Consider the following 18,924-nt stretch of genomic DNA (forward strand, 5'->3'; position numbering starts at 1 on the left):
TGTTGATTAGAATTATATTTTTTATTGAAACGTTACCAGAGCAAAATTAAATTGTAACAATATCTAATGTCATTTGTTCTTCGTGACAAGTTGTCATTCATTATACAGAATATTTAGGGATTTCATGTATAGTGCCTAAAATTTATATAATATACTTCTCTAATACACTGCCAGAATTTATATATTACATATTTTTATTTAACTAATTGTGTTATCTGTACTTTGTACAATCGTTTTCATTCAGTTTTAATATATATAGATAACTCTATAAGACTAGATTCTAAACAGTGAACTACTAAATTATTTCCATATATATAGCTTTATCATAGTCATTAAAGGGGTAAATGACTAAATTTTTTCCTCAATTTATATTATAATTAGAATTTTGAGATAAACAGACAGGACATTTTGCTAAAGTTAGTAATCAAGGTTGTTGGTACAATCATGTACCTAAATAATGTGAACGTGAACATTGCCAAACTGAAAAAAACATAAATTAATACGAATAAAATATAGTGGTATATATGTATATATCGCGATTGTTTTTTTACAAATTATTTTATATAAATGTAGTGAAAAATTTTACATACCTGTAACGTATTGCTATAAAAATAAAAATAAATTTTTAATTATACATAAATTGTTAAACATAATTCGATCGATTCATCTTCACGGAAGACTATTTCCTTTTTTTCCCCTTAGTCCACTTTTCACGCATTCATATAACTTTAATCGGCACAAATATGCAAAAATTCGTTCTATGTTAGACATTATATAATTCAAGAGCAATTAATTTTAATTCGGGGATATAATTATGTCAATTAATTAATCACTTGATCATTTGTGTGTTGATAAACATATTGAAAAGTAAATTATTATTTCATTTGATATAGAATAAATTGAAAATATATTAAAAAGAATAAATGAACTATTAAAGATAGTATTGGAGGAAATATTATTTTACGCGAAAAAAGCATATAATAACATATTTTTATTCGATACTATCCATTATATATTCTGTATAGTTTTCTTCAAATATAAATGACATGAAAAAAGAGGATATTTTATATTTCCAATCTGTTAATACCCATTATCTGTTAATACCATCTAATCTGTTAAACCCATCTAATTTGTTGCTTCAAATTTTCTTGAGCAAAAACAGGTGTTTGTTAACTTTCGTTTTATTAATATCTAATATCCAAGAGCGCTCGAACATCAAACATGTAGTTACAATCTGTAATACATAAGTAACGCATGTCTATTCTTATCAGTCTGATTCTCTTATGATTCGTTTCGCGTCGCCCATGTATCTTAAGTAGAAACATGATCCATACTATCCAGAGGATATCACATAAGATTAACACGTATAAGATTAATGCGCAGACTAACAATCTCAAGTAAAATCGCTCATATACATCATCTCAGTGAGACAGCAAGAGAAAACTGCGGAAAATCGGATTAAACGATTCTTTATACTGCAAGAATACTACATTATAAAATGTACGATAATTAATAGAGAAACTTACATAATTATAAAGCATCGATTTAAATTGTTTAGAAAATAAAAAGATTGTTTTATTCTTGTTAGTCGTATGTGTTCTATCCATGCAAATTAAATATGTCAAATAGTTCCGATTTTCTGCATATAAAGATGGATCTTTTTATACAAAGAGACATTGCGATGTTACTATATGTATACGGGCAAAAAGATTCTTGACATAATACACTTGCAGATTATGAAGTAGTCAAATTTTTAATTCTCTATTTTTAAACCCTCATTTTCGTTTGTAATTATAACAATTATATTCTTAATAGTGTATAATTTCGTCACGATTAATTATATATCGATTGCAATACGATTGTCGTATGATACTGTTTTCGATTAAGATTTTTAGTGCACTACGAATGACACGAAAGCAATTTTACAAAGCGCCAGATGATTTTTATTTCTCGAAGAGCAGATTTATTGTATTGATCATTAATTTTCGTTATCGTTCGTTGTACTTTATTCCTGCAGACTACATTGTATCACAGTTCTTGACGAGAGATCACACTCGCGATAGTCGAGCTATGCGATTGAGACATATATGTGCTTGCGATGACACAGAACATATATTTACGGACATTAGTGGACGTTTTGCCTCGATAAAGGAGCACGATAGTGATTTATATTCATCTTCGTACTTCTTAACGTTAATTATATTGTACAGTGTCCTGTCTTAAAAATAACTTAGTTTTTTACTGAAAATGACTTCTATAAATTCACATTAAAACTTATATATACAGCTAAAAAAATGTTTGCTGCAATCAAATATAATTATTATTTATATTAATCAATCAATTAATAAATTGCATATAATAAATAAAATATTCTTCCAAAAGTTATTTTTCTATATAATTCTTATAAAATATTTGTCTATTGGATATAAATCTAGCTTAATAAAATGTATTTTACAAATGTATTTTGCTTATTTTTCTGGAGAGAACACATTTAAAATATCAAATATCTATAGGATATTTGAAAAGATATTTGCGATATTTTTTTTACTTCTGAGAAATAGATGCAATTAATTCGAGTTGCAATTCGAGTTCTATATTCTTCAATCAAAGTAAAGTTAATATATAATAGCGATTTAGTCAAATATATATATAAGATTATATCACAGCCATTGACATTTAACATTCAAACAATTACTGTCAAACAATTGATTAACAGACCGTCACTGCGTTTAGCTTACATAAGCATTAAAGCATTTCTCCAAAGCATCTCCCATGATTTACCGTTTTACATGTAAAATTGCATTATTTGATGATAAGAAACTGTAAATATTTATATCATAATATCGTTATATCGCAAGTGAGATATTATTTATTCCGATTATTTGATAAAAACGCAGACGCTTGTAATTAATATTTAATTGAGCAAGTTTTCATCTTTAAAATTGAAACCTCAGAGAGAGAGAGAGAGAGAGAGAGAGAGAGAGAGAGAGAGAGAGAAAGAGAAAGAGGTAAACTTTAAATTTCAAATATAATAATAACAATCAAATATAGGAATTTTATATAGAATCTTAAGAACATCTGCGTATAAATATAGAAGATGGAAATTGTAACAATGAGTTAAAGTATATATAACTTTTTTGAAACAATAAAAATATACTATCTTAAAATTAATGAAATGTAAATAATAACAAATTAATGAAACATGAATAAGGAAACCAATTATATCTGAAACGAATGTTTTAATTTAAAACTCAATAAAAATGTTTATATTTTTCTAAATTTATAGATATATTAATTCAAATAGAATATATATATATATATATAAACATAAATCCAACATATTTATTATATAAATTCTATAACAAGTTAACGTAAATGTTAACGTACGTAATTTGAAAAATATTAATAAATATATTAAACAAACCATCAGAAAAAGAAGATAAAAATTGTGAAAAGTACTTACCTGATGTAACTAAAGTAAAGAAATCGATGTGAAATTAATAATTAAAAAGGAATAGATGAAAGTTTTGTGTAAATAATTTGTAATTGCTGTAAAAATAGACAATCTTGGCGAGACAAAAGATATGAGGAATACAATTCAATACAGAATTCGTTCGAATAATTTTTTAGAAATGGTAAAAAGATTCAATCGATACAATTTGAATTAATTAATCCAAACTGCTTCATACTAATAGTGTTAACAGCTTGTTTCTAATGGTGCATTAGAAACGAGTTTAATATCGAATTAATTTGCTAACGATATACATAGTGGATCATTCTAATTTTCATTTCGACATTGCGAAATTGATATATATATCAACGAGTTTATGTAATCTGCACATACAAGCATATATTTCTATTACTGTATATATTATCATGCAGTCAACTTACTCGAATGAATTTATTCGATACCTAATGATGTATGCAGAACGAGAATTTTAACATTCGTAATTCCTTCGAGATCAAACCTTAGAAACACATCAAGTATCAATTAAAGAAAATTTGCTTCGTGCAAAATTTTTTAATTCGAAAAATGAATATCTTACCATGCAGTTTTCGTAAATCAAATATCAATTAGAAATTTTTGCAATACTTTTTGAACTTGTACATAAAAGCAGTTATTAACATAAAACATGTCTAAAAAGAAATTATATTAATTCTTAATAGACATTCTTAAAGACATGAATGTTTGAATCACGAAGCTACAACGAATGCAGAAAAACATTAACAAATATTTACGCTTTGTTAGAAGAAATGCTTTCGTAATTTTATCGCGATATTAGTATTTCATTACATTATTTCGCAATTCGTATGTACAATAAGCTACGTATCTTCAAAACTTATTTACAAAAAAGAACATTTCTTTCCGTCTGGATTAAGCTCGTTTGTTTAAATATCGAGCGTGGCACAGTAGTGTTGCCACATTAAATTGTAGTCTGATGATTTTTTATATTTCAACATAGAAGACCATTATATTTCTCTGACAAAATGTTTCTCTTCGGAAACAAGTAACGCCGATTTTTTATCGCGACGTATTTTCCTTGTATAACACAAACCTGTACGCTCGAACGACACAATCGACACAACGGCTTTTACATCGTTTCACGTTCGATTCCGGAATACGGACTCACTGAAAACTCGTTTCTCGTTTTACGATCGATGCAGAGGCGGATATAGCAGCTTCGGAGATTTCCATGAGCATACAGGTTTTGCGCAAACGTGCATGCAAAGAGAAGCTCGTTATCCAGGGACGTAATTGGATATATTCGAGACTTCGTGTTCATCCTCAAAAATGTTATTACTTTTTAATCGGACTGTTTTCGTAGTCTACACCGCTCAAAGCACACATCAGATTTAAATTAAAAACGCATTAGAAGCATCGTATACACTTTCTTTGGTGCTGATGCCATGATAAATTAAATTAAAATAATGATATATTTAAGGGAAAGTAACATTTTTTAGCATGTATACTTACCCTTTTCTTTATATGTATATGTATGTTCTATAATTTTTGTATATCTTTTACTTTATATATATAATGTTATTTTTAAAATGAAGCAGTATATGGCAAATGCATACATATTTTAATTAAATTTGGAAGAAATTTCTTTTTTTCTTAGATAATAAATTAAATTTAAATTTAAGTAATAAATTAAATTAAATTTTTTATTGAATTGAAATTTCTAGCCACAATTATGGCGCAATGTTTAATACAGGTGTAATAAAATCTATTTGATTTATACACTATATATAAATTTTTTAATATTTAATAAATAAAATGTAGAAATAACTATATATTTACCGTTAAATATTATGACATTAAAATAGAGATGAAGATATGAGACTTCTTGTTTTTCTACAATATATAAAAATCTTTAAGATACCTGGAGTCTTCAAGAATGATTGTCACATATTCTTTCACTTTGGATACAGCAAACGAATCGCTTGATAAAAAGCACATAAAAATTAAGCTTGCGATACTGTATATAAAAGCACCAGAGTCAACATTGTGTATGCATATCGTATGCGAATCGATAAAATTACGGCCCCGCATCCCCTGTTCCCGGCGATGATAACACAGAACTCATACATGCACGCGACGTGATATAAACGATCTATACACGTACCTGCAGGTGGACGCACGCATCATATCACATATCGCAATATATTATCACACACAAAAACCTGACAATATCAAACAATATAAAATTTCAATTTTCTCACTATGTTTGAGATTCTCGGAAATATTAAGATTAGTTTTTCGAGGACTTCTATCATAAAAAAATCTATTTTTAATCCGAATAGATAGAAGCTCATCGTTTTTAACGTAGGATATTTTTGTTTTTTTTTTCCTGATATTTACATATATTTTATCTCATTATTATTTTATTTATTTGTCTTTTATTCAGAACACAGTTTCAATATTTCTCCAAAAATTGACTCGAAAATTCGTAGAATTAAAATGCAACATTAAGACAAAGAAATAAAGTCTGCATTCTGAATTCGTCGATTCCTTCTAATTCGTCGAGACATTCTTCGAAAAAAAAAAGAAAAGAAAATTCTACCGTTCTATAAGAATTATGTTATTCGTTTAATATAAATAAAATTATACATATGTGATCATCTTTCTGTAGCAGTCTTACGCTTGGCAGGAATTGCCTGTGTGACAAGATATCTATATTTTAATCAATGAACCCTAATTTTGCATTCATAAAATTATGAATGAACGCAAAATTGCTGCCTCAGCTACTGGCGGCATTGGCAACACGAGTGTTTGTAATATTTGATTCGGCACAAACCGTTCTTTACTACTAAAGCGCAATTTGGATACTTGTCAACGCACTCGGACGATTCGTGCACTTCTGAAATGTAATATTAAAATATATCTATCAAGAACATTTTAAATTTGTTATTTATGTAATAATAAATCGCTCTATTATTATTTATTTATTATTAAATCAAAAATTGCTCGAATTTATTTGCTAAAATTAGGAAGAATCGAAGTTAGAAAGATATAACGTAAATTTTCTTACTTTTCGGTGGTTTGCTTACTACTGGCACATCCTTCTTACATGGCTCCGTGTTACATCGTTGCTCCATCGTTGGTTTCGTGATCTCTGAACAATTGGTGCTACTGATGCCGTCGACAATGCATCGTACAAGCCGTGTTTGCACTCCGATTCCGCATGTTGCAGAACACTAAAGAGAAGACAAAAGGATTGCATCAAACATGCTTTTTAAATGTAAACTGACAGAATTAAAAAAAAAAAAATTATGATAAAAGATTCTCTCGATATAATTAATATGCATTTTACCGTCGACCAATCCGAGGTGAACCATTCCGGCGAACATGCCGACATTCTGCAGACTTGTTTAGTCACTGGCTTCGGATCACTGCAATTTTTTGCGGATAGTACGACAAACTCATCATTCGTTCTAGCTATGCAAGCGATATCTCGATGTTGCATACCGACACCGCACGAGACAGAACACTAAAGGCATAAGAAATTAATGTAAGAGATTACATTGCAAGTGTTTATAAAATTATATTGTATGATCAGAGAAAGGATAAAGAAGAACTTTTTATTAAGGAAAGAAAAAAAATTATTGTAATTCTATTCTTATGTTAAATCATCTAGAAGAATTAAGATTATAATGTAAAAATTGTGCAACTTTGTCTATTTATATAATTAAAAACGTGCATTTCGGTAGTAAAATTTGATTTATTAAAAAAATTAATGTCATCTACGGTGATCACTTTAGCATTACGTGTTGCCACGGAGCGAGCGTTTTATTTTCTGAGTCATCTTGTACTAACGGAAGTCCATGGACCGGTGAACCACTTGGCTCGATCGCAGTTCGTTCCCCGTTCGAAACAATGCATCTCCGTGTCCGGTCTCTCTTTGGGATTGCAAAATAATTCGCTAACGTCAGCGCATGCCACTCGTCTGATTTTTAGACCATTTCCACATTCCGAGGAGCACTATAACAGCGACAAATAATAGGCTGCATACCCCGAATAAGTGTATATGTATATATTTTATTTTTATTTTAAAATCAAGAAATATTAAATAAAATCCAATAATGTTTGAAATATATATATATTTTTATTCCAGATTTTATCCCAGATTTTATCAAGATACTAGATTATGTATTTAAAATATATATTGAATGTGAATATATGAAATGTTCTTAAAAATCAATGCATAAAGAATCCATAATTCTTGAACGAAAGTATTCTCTTTTTAATTTAATATTTATTTGCTTATGAAAAATTAAGAAAAATTAATTCATTAATTAATGTATGCATTTTATACTTTAGAAGACCATTCTGAGTACAGCCAGGGTGCATGATGTCCCGTATCCGTTGCTACGTTACAAGCCGTAATCTCGCACGCTTTTTGGGATTCCGGCTTATTGGCTAACGAGCACGATTCTCCGGACGTTATGCAAGTCACTGTTCGATTTCGGATTCCACGACCGCATGTCGTCGAGCACTAAAAAGTGCAATTATGTGACAAATAGGAGATTCGATTGGTGGAAGATATCGCTGAATTGAAATCAATTACGACCATGTAAAGCGAAGAGTCCCATCAATGTCATTTATATTAAACGTTAGAAAATTGTAAAAAAACAAAAAAGACATTGGCATAAAGTTAATAATAAAAAATTTGTATTCATAAAAAATTAATTTTATAACAATATAATGAATTTATAATGAATTTTATTATTGCGCTATTATTTGTTTAAATTGATAATTTTTAATATGTGTCTAACTAATAATCTTATGTGTCGCGTGTTACACACATAATAAATATTAAGGATTACGTATCATATAATTATATATATATATATATATATATATATATATATATTGTATAAACATCATATTACAATACAGAATCCGCATAAATTATTTCTGACTTTTAATGCGCAAAAGATATAAGAATAATAGCAATTATTAAGACTATCTCTTATATCTTATGGCATTTGGAGAGATTTAAAACTTTTAATCCCTAATAATTTTTTCACTTACTTTCTAAATCACTAAAAGTAGTCGTTCCATAATAAAAGCATTCAACAGATTAATGACTCACCGGACTCCAAACGCCCACATCCCACCTGGGTGCGTCGTGCTGTGAGGGCATATGCCTCAATTCTGGGCCTGCATTGGGACAGGCGGGCAGACTGCAAGGTTCTGTGGTGCTCAGATTTGGCGGTTGAATGCACGCACCGGCAGCAACGCGCATTGTCAATCTTGCGTTCAACTCCTGAACGCATTCGAGTTTTCGCGTTCTGATGCCGACTCCGCAAGTGACCGAACATTCGCTCCATTGCTCGGCTCGCCATCTGATAACATTTCCGCTTCGTCGAGTACGAGAATCAAACTTGTTTGAATAAATTAAATTCTAAATATATAGGATTATCGCATTTTCGTTCGATCAAGAATTCCTTGATATATTTAGAGTTAATCTTTTCTTATTGTTAGCAAAAATATGATTAATAAGCGTCGCAAGGTTTTCGATTTTTTAACATTTAGATATTATAAAGGAATCGATCTTGAATGTATTATAAAATTTAGAAAACTGAAAGAAGACACGATAATGATCAAACGATCTATCGAAGAATCATTACACAAGGAAAATATATCGATGTAGATACCTGGCGGCGCAAGGATGATCGTTACATCGCAGCGGGGGAGGATGATTCGGTTTTTCCACATTGCGACAACGTTTATCGTTGACAGGCGTCTGACTATTCTCACGAATGCACTTTAGAATTATCGTGCGTATGCCTGTAAGTAAAGATATAGCGAGTTGCCCAAACGATACGAGATGAGCCAAGTTTCGCGCCTTATTTTATCCTCGATCGATTAAATTAAAAGCCAAATTTTTCTTGGCAAAAAGTTGATATTAGCCTTGTTGAAAAATTGTTGATATGTAGGATAAAAAATATTGTTTTAGTTGGAATCCTATTAAAATAAATTCTACTCAAAATTAGTGGACGAAAATGTTAAGATTAGAATAATAGATTTTTCTAATAAGATTAGATCTGCGTAAATTGCAAAAGGCTTTTCATTTTCAATCGGTTAATTTAAAAATCATTAATGCTTCTTGTTCTTGAGATATTCTATAATTCTTGATTTAAAAAAATTTAATTTCTTACTGGTCAAAAAGATCGTGAATAAAGTAAAATGCGACAGGAATATCTTGTATTATGATTGACATGGTCATCGCGTTCTTTTTCTTATCCATTGCTTTTCGCCCGTATCGTGTCAATTTGAATTACGACATTTATTTGAATCACAGCCTCGACTAACAGATGCTGTCATCTGCAATGTCTAGATGTCAAATAAGTGAGCGAATATGTATGAAGCAAATATCAATTATGATTTCCGGCTAGCATTTCAAAAATAAAGTGTGCTCTCGTATATCTTTGCAAACGTTTACGTCTGCTTCATTTATCTTTATTTTTCTTTTTATTTCAATTATTTCATTTTATTTATCTAATTCGATTTATATAAAAACGGTTTTTCAAACGGATAGCCTTTTTTCATTATTAGTATAAAGTAAATTAGAAATATCTCACTCAAAATTTTTAGTTGTCGCACGCTAAAATGTGTACAATTGTACCGAAACGAACATATCTCGGGTCACTTCCCACGCAATGCCTCGGTGATGTCTAGACAAAGTCGTTTTCGTAATGACCTTAATTATCCAGGCGCTTTTTGCTTAATTGTCCGTTTAATCGACTTCTTACGACAGATCCAAAATGATGATTCAAAATTACATGGCCTTTTTATATCGATGACACTTTATATTGTCGATGAATTTTATGCTCAAATATTATATAGCTATCACATACTTTTAAATTATATATTTCGCAATATTTTTCTTTTATTAGCCGTGATGAATTATTGGGATCTCAAAAGTGCTTTTATCAATTATAGAAAGGATAATTGCAAGAAATAATTATAAATGTTATAAATAAATAATTGTGAATTGAAAACACGTTCCATATACAATATTAGAGAAATGCTTATGCGATACACATTGGCGGTGGCTGTTAATTTTATCAACAAGTTTTATATTATAACGATCAATTAAACATTTGTCTTATGCAATCATAAATATTTAATCGCGTGCAATTTAAAATATATTCCGTATACATTAATAGTGCTTATTCATTAAATTCGTTTATTTCTCGAAGGCTGCAACATCATATTATTATATTTCCTGGAATATATGAGAGATACGCGAAAATGTATTATCAATGATATTGGAAGTTAATACAAACCCGCCGATATCTCAATATTGAAATAATAATATTGCGCGTCATGTCTCAAATATTACACGTATTGAAATATTTATAATATAGCTCAATCTAAATATGATTAAATCGCGTTTCCATGCTAAAATTCTATGAAAATCGCGAAATAAATTTTAATATTTTGCTAAAAATATTATTTTTCCTAACCGTATAACTCATTATTTGCTCTGCACTGTACTTACTAAATCAATATTTTAATTATTCCGCTTCTAAATCATTGGTGCCGTTTACTAAATAATATGATATCGTTAATAAAACTTTTCCAGTTATGACACGCAATATTCTAGCATAAATATTGATATTATATGCTACTAATTATTGCATTCTTACCTCCCCCGCATTCCTTTGAGCAGGGAGCGTAGCCGATTATTTTCCAGGCAAATTTCCTTTTTCTCTTCTTCCTCGTCGTCTTTGACTTTGGCTGATCGCCCGCCATCACCGTCGGTGGATGCTTCATCTCTTTCTTCCGTCCGCCGTCATGCGGATCGCGATCGCGAAGCGTTGGAGATAAATCGCTCCGCCGATCTGATCTGGAAGGTAGAGAGAGAGAGAGAGAGAGTAACGTGCTGTACGAAGAAAGACAAATCGCGCGGCTTGATTCGCGAGAGGTTCTCGCATAGATTTCTGTGTCGTACAAGGGAGCATCGGCGGAATCCAAGCCGAGCGAGCGCCGCATGGAAGACTTGATGTATTATAAAGATGTTATGATTAAAAAAATAGAGACAAAAAGCAAAAATTGTGAATGTTAAAGATGGGAAGAAACGCATGAAAAAGGAAAAAGGCTCAAGTAAAAAAGTTCAAGATAATTGGGAGTTTAAATTATGGAAATATATCTAATAAATTGATATACTATAGATACGCAATTTGTAATTCTGATGTTTTATGTTAAGAGAACATCTTTGAGAATCTTAATACTTTTAACAACTCGTAAAATATATCGCTTTGAAGATTTTAAAATAAAAGAGTGTGTATGTATTTACATTCTTGTAACTGGTACCCGCACGGTCACACGAGTGTCTGGACTAGGTATCTCGTTGCCCCGATCATTCGATCCTGCAGAAAAAAAAAGACATAAGTTTATGGACTATAATCGGCGATTTTGTTTTTAATTGTATATAATTAATTGGCGAGGAAGCGATTACCTGCGACAAGCAGCGGCGGTGCAATCACCGCTTTACTTTCCGGTACTTCCTTCATAGGTAGCATATATTTGTACAAGACACCTGGATTTACCTCCATGGATAAGATCTATAAGATACAATGTGTAAACAATAATATTAATAATAATATGTATATAAAGATTCAATTGTGAATCGTAGAGCAGAATGCATTCAAAAATATGTTACACACATGCGATTGAAAATTGCAATATAAATATAAAATATGCAAATAAGAATAAATGTAAATAAATGCAAATAATAATAAATAACTCAAATATTTACAAGAATTATTTTATCTTCAAATGATGCAAAAATAAAATTGATAGCTACGTAATAAAATTTTTTGAGTAAGATTATTCGTAAACAGTAACATAAATTATCTACGTAATTAAACAAATAATTAATCTGTTTTTGTAACGATCAACGAGGGGATGATAACATGAGCAATACCTCTAAATGTAAAGAGTCGTTCAACGGTCCAGTCGCTAAGATACACTCCATACGGTTTCTATCGCCCCTCTGGTATGTTAATGTCGTACCAGCCGCTTTATAAGTACCACTGGGACTGTAAGACCACGGTCCGTTTAGGATGTAACTGCCGTTACTGTCCCTCAACGCTGCGAGTAGATCGATCGTTTGTTAACCAGCATACCGCTATTATAGTATCGCGAGCAAAAATCGCCGCTTAATATTATTTGCCTCTGCTTTTGCAATACTACTAGCATTTTATTCCAGAAGTAAAAACGTTCATGATAATTGACAGTAATTATTTATCAGTTTCCTAATATAACATAATCTTTTTAAATGAGAAATTTAAAAGAAACGAAAGAAGATATTAAGATAATACTTTTACAATGCCATTATATATACGAATTGTTGTTTTAATTTCTTGAAAAAAATTTATTAAACCAAACAAATATAATACATTATCGATCGGTTTTGCCGATTAAACGATAAATCGTTAATGATTTTGCTAAATAAAAAAAAAATTTTTTAATTAAAAAAATAGTAATTCACATTAATTGATAAAGTTATTTTACTTTGATAAATATCATCGATATTTGTCGATGTATATGCTACCTAAAAAATTGCTGCTGAACCGTAACTCGGATATGTTGAGTGACATGGCGCCCTTTGGAATCGTGGTCACCTGCTGATGACCCTTAGGCAAGATCGGTTCCATGAAGATGCCTTCGAACAATCTGCATCCCCTACCTTGGCCACCGCACACGCCGCAGGCATCCATTGTCGCGCCGGAACCCACCACCCCGTCGCATCCTACAGACTGAATGGCAAACACATATACAAGTTTCCAGTGCTGTTGCGTCTAACTCACTTAGGAAACACAGATGCGATCTTTTTTTTCAATTTTGTCAAGCTCAATTCTCGAGCTCTATTCCCGTTATATTCCAAGACTACATTTCACGATATTTTTCGTGTATAGATAGAGATATTAAATAAACTTATTTTCTCCAACGTATGAAAATATAATATTTCTTTTATATGTTTTTTAAGAAAATAATTTTCTAAAAATGCTCGAGATGTCTATGAGGGGAAAATCGATTGTTTCGAGTCGGAACGATGGAGAATAACTGGAAAACATCGGAAGCTCGTTAAAATCGGAGAAGCCTAGTTCCGAGCGTTATTGGTTGATAAACGCCCGGTATATCGGGCGTACAATGAACCCCATTGCCGACAGGAAAAAGAAACGAAGGGGGAATGGGGAGGGAGGGAAGGTCATTGTACGCGACGAAGGGCCGAAAGCGCGATTGAACGTACGGGGGTCAATAGCGATCTCGTCGATCGTATCGTATCTCGTATCGTATCGCACCCCGGTCGATCATTAATTTCCGGCATCGTTCCTCTCGCATATCGCTCGCGTTATTCGTACCTTGCATTGTCCGGCGACGCAAAGCCATCGTTCGCCACCGTTGCGTTCCGTCGAAATCCCACTGCTGCCGCGTCCGCGAAGATTCGGAGCATCGCAGGGCGTGCCGTCCATTACTGCCGGTTCAAGCGTTGCGTAAAAACGCTCGCCGACTGCACGGCAATTGAGCGCGCAGGAGTTCGGCGCTGGAGAAGAACAGTGATCGCGATTAGACTAGGCGGAAGTTAGGTCACCGGGCCTGGCCGTTAGCTACGCGTCATCGTCGTATTGGTCGAACATCGACGTCATCGGCTCATTTTAATATCGCGCAAACATGCCTTCTTTTTATTTTTTTTATAAAATTGTCGAGAGACAAGGGAATATAGGGGATATTCTACATATATGTGTATACACCATATAAATTCAAATATCATTGGATATTAAAATTGATAATCGGCGTATCGTTATGATGAGCCGATTACTTGAAAATTTTTGTCATATAATAATAAAGAATGAATTGAATTAAATCGATATCAGCGAACATCTCTAAAAAATTTTATTTGCAATTTTTAATTTAGAAATTTTCAATTGTGGTTTTCTCCCATAATGTTGTTGTATATAAAAATAAAATATATTAAAAAAAGCTCACTTGTTATATCCGTCTGTATAAAAAGAAAGAACAAATGCTTCCTCCTCCATTGATTGTAATCATTCGATTATATTATTAATCGAAGAATATATTTCTTAGAGAGACAGAGACCGATCTCTTCCTATCTAGAATCGAAAATTATCAAATCGGTTTTCAGACTCACCGTCTATGAAAGGTATCCAGACGTAACTGCGGCCCTTGTAGTTCCTCCCGTTGTACTTGGCGCATTGTTCCGCCCGCAGGTCTTCCGGGAAGTTTGGGCATTCCTGCACAAACGTATATTGGATTAATTAAACTTGCGGTAATTAAGGATCGATCGAGGGAGAGGGGAGGAGGGACGGGGGCGACTATACGTCGAGAAAGGGACTGTCCGGTTTCTGGGAGAAAAAAGAGAAACCCCTAGCGCGGTCGCTTTTTACGGCACATCGCGCTTTTCCCAAAGCGCCGAGGGTAAATAAAGGCAAAATTATTTGCGGCCTGGTGGAAAAAAAAAAAAAAATAAAAAAAAGAGGAACTCGCATTCCGAGTTGCCGTGTATGTTCCGCCGAGAGGAAGTTGGTATATTCGCGCAAACATGCGAATGCCGGCACGTGTGGTGCGCTACGTGCGCGGCCGCATTGCAATTTCCGGGTAGACTATTAATTGCCGGCGAACGAAACGGTGGTTACTTTGCCCGGGGGCATGTTTGCGAATCGCGAATGCAGCTCGGAAATTTAGTCCCGGGTATCGAGCTCGAAGATAAATATTACCGCACGAGGCGCCGTCGCTTTTTTTTTTCCCAGGTAATAATGGATAACGAAGCCGTATGGTTCGGTTAACTTTTCAAGCCAACTTACTATTGTATATCGCTACTTTCTAATTTCAGACACAATTTGGAGCAATTTTAATTTAAAGCTTACATCAACGAAAATTGTTATTCGACTTGTGTTCCCTCTGTGTTTTTAACGAGAACATTGGCAAAACATTGGTACGTTTCGTTGATCAGATATCCTAAACATCAGTGAGTCTGATCGGAATACGTCGAGAAGTAAACAGACCTTATCGCGCGATTTTTATTACTACCAAGGGACTAATCGACAGCAGCGAAAGCCGTTCTTCTCCCTTCTTTCCTCTGCTCAATACTAGGCAAAGCCATCCATTACGCGGAGATCTTTAGTCCTGCGGATGGTGATTATTCTTATGGATTTTACACACATACGCGCGTACATGCCGGCCCATGGTATATAAATCGTCGTCGTGCGCATCCTTAATTGGCCTGCGCAATGATTTGTTCGCGACTCGTGACGCACCGTCGAGAGGAAAATCCTAAGGTGCGTGCCCTGCACACGCATAAGTCTGTGTGGATATACTAGACTCATGATATATATATATATATATATATATATATATATATATATATATATATATATATATATATATATATATATACGGCATCGTAAAAGTATAGTGACACGCGTGAGTATGTATATGGATTTTATAGACGAGCAAGTTTACATAGTTAATTGTTGGTTCAGGGCTCTAATAACAGCCTAAGAAACAAGGCCATCATTCGACATGAGAAAATGGAGCGAGTGTTTATACATTCGAAAGGGATGCTTATTTCATAAAAAGAATGTGACTATTTCCTTCTTGCGTTGCAAATATTTTTTTTAGAGAAAATTTATAATTTATTTATACGAATAAATCTTATCGTGGTCTTTAAAAAAAAAAAAAAAAATCTTTGAAATAATTCTTTACACGCATATAAGAAAGATAGGAAAACGATTCTTTAGATTCTGCCATCTCTTTTTATAAAATTTAAAATCTTAATAACCTTGAGAGTACTTTTTATTTCTCTCAACAAACTCGTTGAGGATCATTCGCATGCGATGGCTTACCTGCGTATTGCACGTATGGTAGCGCTTATATGTGCCGATACAAATAGGTCTGGCGCTACTCGTACCATTCTCCGAGATAATACTTCGCCTCCTCAAAAGTCTCCTGAAATGAATCGCTCGCATTAGCTTATACATCGACTCGCACGAGCGAGTAGTGCGCGATGTATCTCGATTTTTAATGCCGTGTATAAATACATTTTTACAGGATGTGCAGGGCATCGTGTTAATCTCGAGATCAAAGGAGAGAGATTATATGCGATAAAAATGAACGAATCGATTATCTGCGCATCTCATCTAATAATGTCGCTGTGCTGCGAAAGAGACGATTACGTTCGTAATTGCATGAAAGGATAATTGCTCGATATATTGTATTTTTTTATACTTCACATAAAATTGAACACGATAATCTGAGTATTCAAATTTATATTTTTGTCCCATAAACTTTTGTATTTTTGCTTTATCTAAAAATGTTAACACATTGATCAAATTCCTTCGTTCTTTTTATAATCTTAAGTGATTTGCGAACTCTTGAACATCCGTGAAATTATCATATAAAAAAAAAAAAAAAAAAAAAAAAAAAAAAAAAAAAAAAAACTCAATTTTCACTCCCTCCTTATTTACTTGTATGGCAAACTCGTCGCGAGTCATACTGCAAGTCACGTAACGGCTCACAGTAGCGTTACGAAGGTGTAAATGTCAGTCGGCGATAACAACACGTTTCTGCCCCCGAGAGATGCTCGCGAGAGTCGTCGGCCTGCCGGTGTATAATCTTCTTACGCTACTGATCCGTAATTTGCACGCTGCTTTATAGCTAGCCGGACAGGACATATAGGGTGTACGGAATTTGTATGCTAAACTTGTATCCTCTAATCTAAAGCATAATTTAAATTACTCGCACATATATTTTTCTTTAACTTTTTATTTTTCTTATTCTCTAAAATAAGATTACTTTTTATTTTAATACAGATATATATAATCTTGAAATCAGACTTTATCAATGGCAAACTTCGTTAAAAAGGATAGCTGGATATTCAAGGAAAAAGCATCGTATTTACTTAAATAAGTAAGTAACGTTCGTACTCGTGCATCGAGTGTGTAGTAAACATTTGTACGAATATGACGGTATATCCGATCTTAAGTATGAACTTCAAAAATGTTTATTTAAGATAAGAAGTTTTATATCGGAGCTCTCACGTTTGTGATGTAAATAAAAATATATGTAATATGTTTATATATATGAAAATATCGTATAAATTCTGAAAAGGAACAACTGTGTCCGTTTATTGAAAGATAGAAAAAAAAATCACGTTTTCCAACGTGCAAATAATTTATATACATTGCAAATAATTTTTCTTAAAGGGATAAAAAAAAAATGCATCTTTAAATTTTCTCTTCTTACACTCTCTCTCTCTCTACATTTTCTTTATAAATATCGTCAAGAAAATTTTTATTAAAAAAGATTTTTCTTCGAATATAATATACTTATTGTACTGCTGCATAGCACGTTGCCTCATAGAAGAAAAAGAATTAAACAATCTGACAATGAGTAACAAGACGCGAGATGCCCGACGAATCCGAGGCACCCTGTATGCGCTGCATGGATTATGGATACGAAGAAATCGAAGAAGATCGATGGTGATCGATCAATTGAGAAGCGTCTCGTAGGAATAGCGTACTCGCGCACGCGAGTTCAAAGTTCCGCGCTATTATGCTGCGACTCGCCCGGCGAGTGCTTATGATCTAAATTGCGCGAGACCCTAACGGTACATCGCGAGGCGTGTGATTATTCGTTAGAATCGACCGGGCGTATTATCGGAAGGTGCTTTGCATTCGAACCGTGATGCCGTGCGATTACCATGGTCTTGCGCTGTGACCTCCTGCGAAAGATGGCCCCCCCCTCCCCCTCCCGTGGCCACCCCCGTCCCGCGAGGACAAGAATGAAGCGAGGTGTGGAAATCATTAATCGAGCGTAAAGATATTTGGATGGCGCTCGAGCGTACTTAACAAGCGCTCGTGGCGTTTTTATTTTATTTAAAAATACAAGTGAATGAGACGCGAAGAAAATTGCGCAGCAGCTATAATTTATGTATGTAGCATCGTGTGTTTTTTGCTTACTAAATTGTCAACTTTAATAAATTGATAAAACGATCGCTTAATTTGTCATTTAGCGCATTTTATATTATATCCATTATTATATACGTGCTCGCGTATACTTTGATATCTTTATTAGAATTCATTATACTAATGAACACGCCGCACTCACCGTAAAGGAATGCATTCTCGAGATTGAGACTGGACACCAGTGCCGCATGATCTGGAACATTCGTTCCACGAGCTCCATGTGCCCCAAGTTCCTCTCACCCTATTATCACGTCCCATTCCAAATTGCGTTCTTTCTTGCAGCATATGGTACACCTGAGAAAAAGAAAATCAGCATTGTTGCATTAATCAGTTTTTTTTTTAGCGAACGATAACTTAAACCTGCAATGAAAATTTAAAATTAAAAGTTACTTTAAAATCGTAAAGAAAACAATAGTTTTT

General features: G+C 33.0%; 1 protein-coding gene across 8 annotated transcripts in view; it reads right to left on the minus strand.

Moving 5' to 3' along the window:
* Positions 1 to 5,211: 5,211 nt before the first annotated feature.
* LOC138939885 (thrombospondin type-1 domain-containing protein 4) overlaps positions 5,212 to 18,924 on the minus strand; it is a 71,460-nt gene continuing 57,747 nt past the window's right edge. For 3 of the 8 annotated variants that reach the window (XM_070308174.1, XM_070308173.1, XM_070308175.1), the window contains exons 4-19: positions 18,647 to 18,798; positions 16,384 to 16,486; positions 14,670 to 14,772; positions 13,882 to 14,063; positions 13,071 to 13,275; positions 12,441 to 12,607; positions 11,973 to 12,078; positions 11,811 to 11,883; positions 11,161 to 11,360; positions 9,163 to 9,295; positions 8,598 to 8,865; positions 7,818 to 7,997; positions 7,319 to 7,483; positions 6,816 to 6,992; positions 6,534 to 6,699; positions 5,213 to 6,362 (exon numbers count right to left, since the gene is read on the minus strand). In XM_070308174.1, coding sequence (XP_070164275.1) covers positions 6,247 to 6,362; positions 6,534 to 6,699; positions 6,816 to 6,992; positions 7,319 to 7,483; positions 7,818 to 7,997; positions 8,598 to 8,865; positions 9,163 to 9,295; positions 11,161 to 11,360; positions 11,811 to 11,883; positions 11,973 to 12,078; positions 12,441 to 12,607; positions 13,071 to 13,275; positions 13,882 to 14,063; positions 14,670 to 14,772; positions 16,384 to 16,486; positions 18,647 to 18,798 — 2,496 coding nt within the window. In that variant the 3' untranslated portion in view covers positions 5,213 to 6,246. Of the gene's footprint in view, positions 6,363 to 6,533; positions 6,700 to 6,815; positions 6,993 to 7,258; positions 7,484 to 7,817; positions 7,998 to 8,597; positions 8,866 to 9,162; positions 9,296 to 11,160; positions 11,361 to 11,810; positions 11,884 to 11,972; positions 12,079 to 12,440; positions 12,608 to 13,070; positions 13,276 to 13,881; positions 14,064 to 14,669; positions 14,773 to 16,383; positions 16,487 to 18,646; positions 18,799 to 18,924 lie in introns of those variants that run through there. The other 5 variants (XM_070308171.1, XM_070308170.1, XM_070308172.1 and 2 more) reach the window with 4 other exon arrangements.

Source organism: Polyergus mexicanus, unplaced genomic scaffold (genome assembly GCF_030449975.1).
Source record: "Polyergus mexicanus isolate NDT 795.1 unplaced genomic scaffold, iyPolMexi1.0 SCAF_15, whole genome shotgun sequence".
In the NCBI taxonomy this organism is placed as follows: Eukaryota; Metazoa; Arthropoda; class Insecta; order Hymenoptera; family Formicidae; genus Polyergus; species Polyergus mexicanus.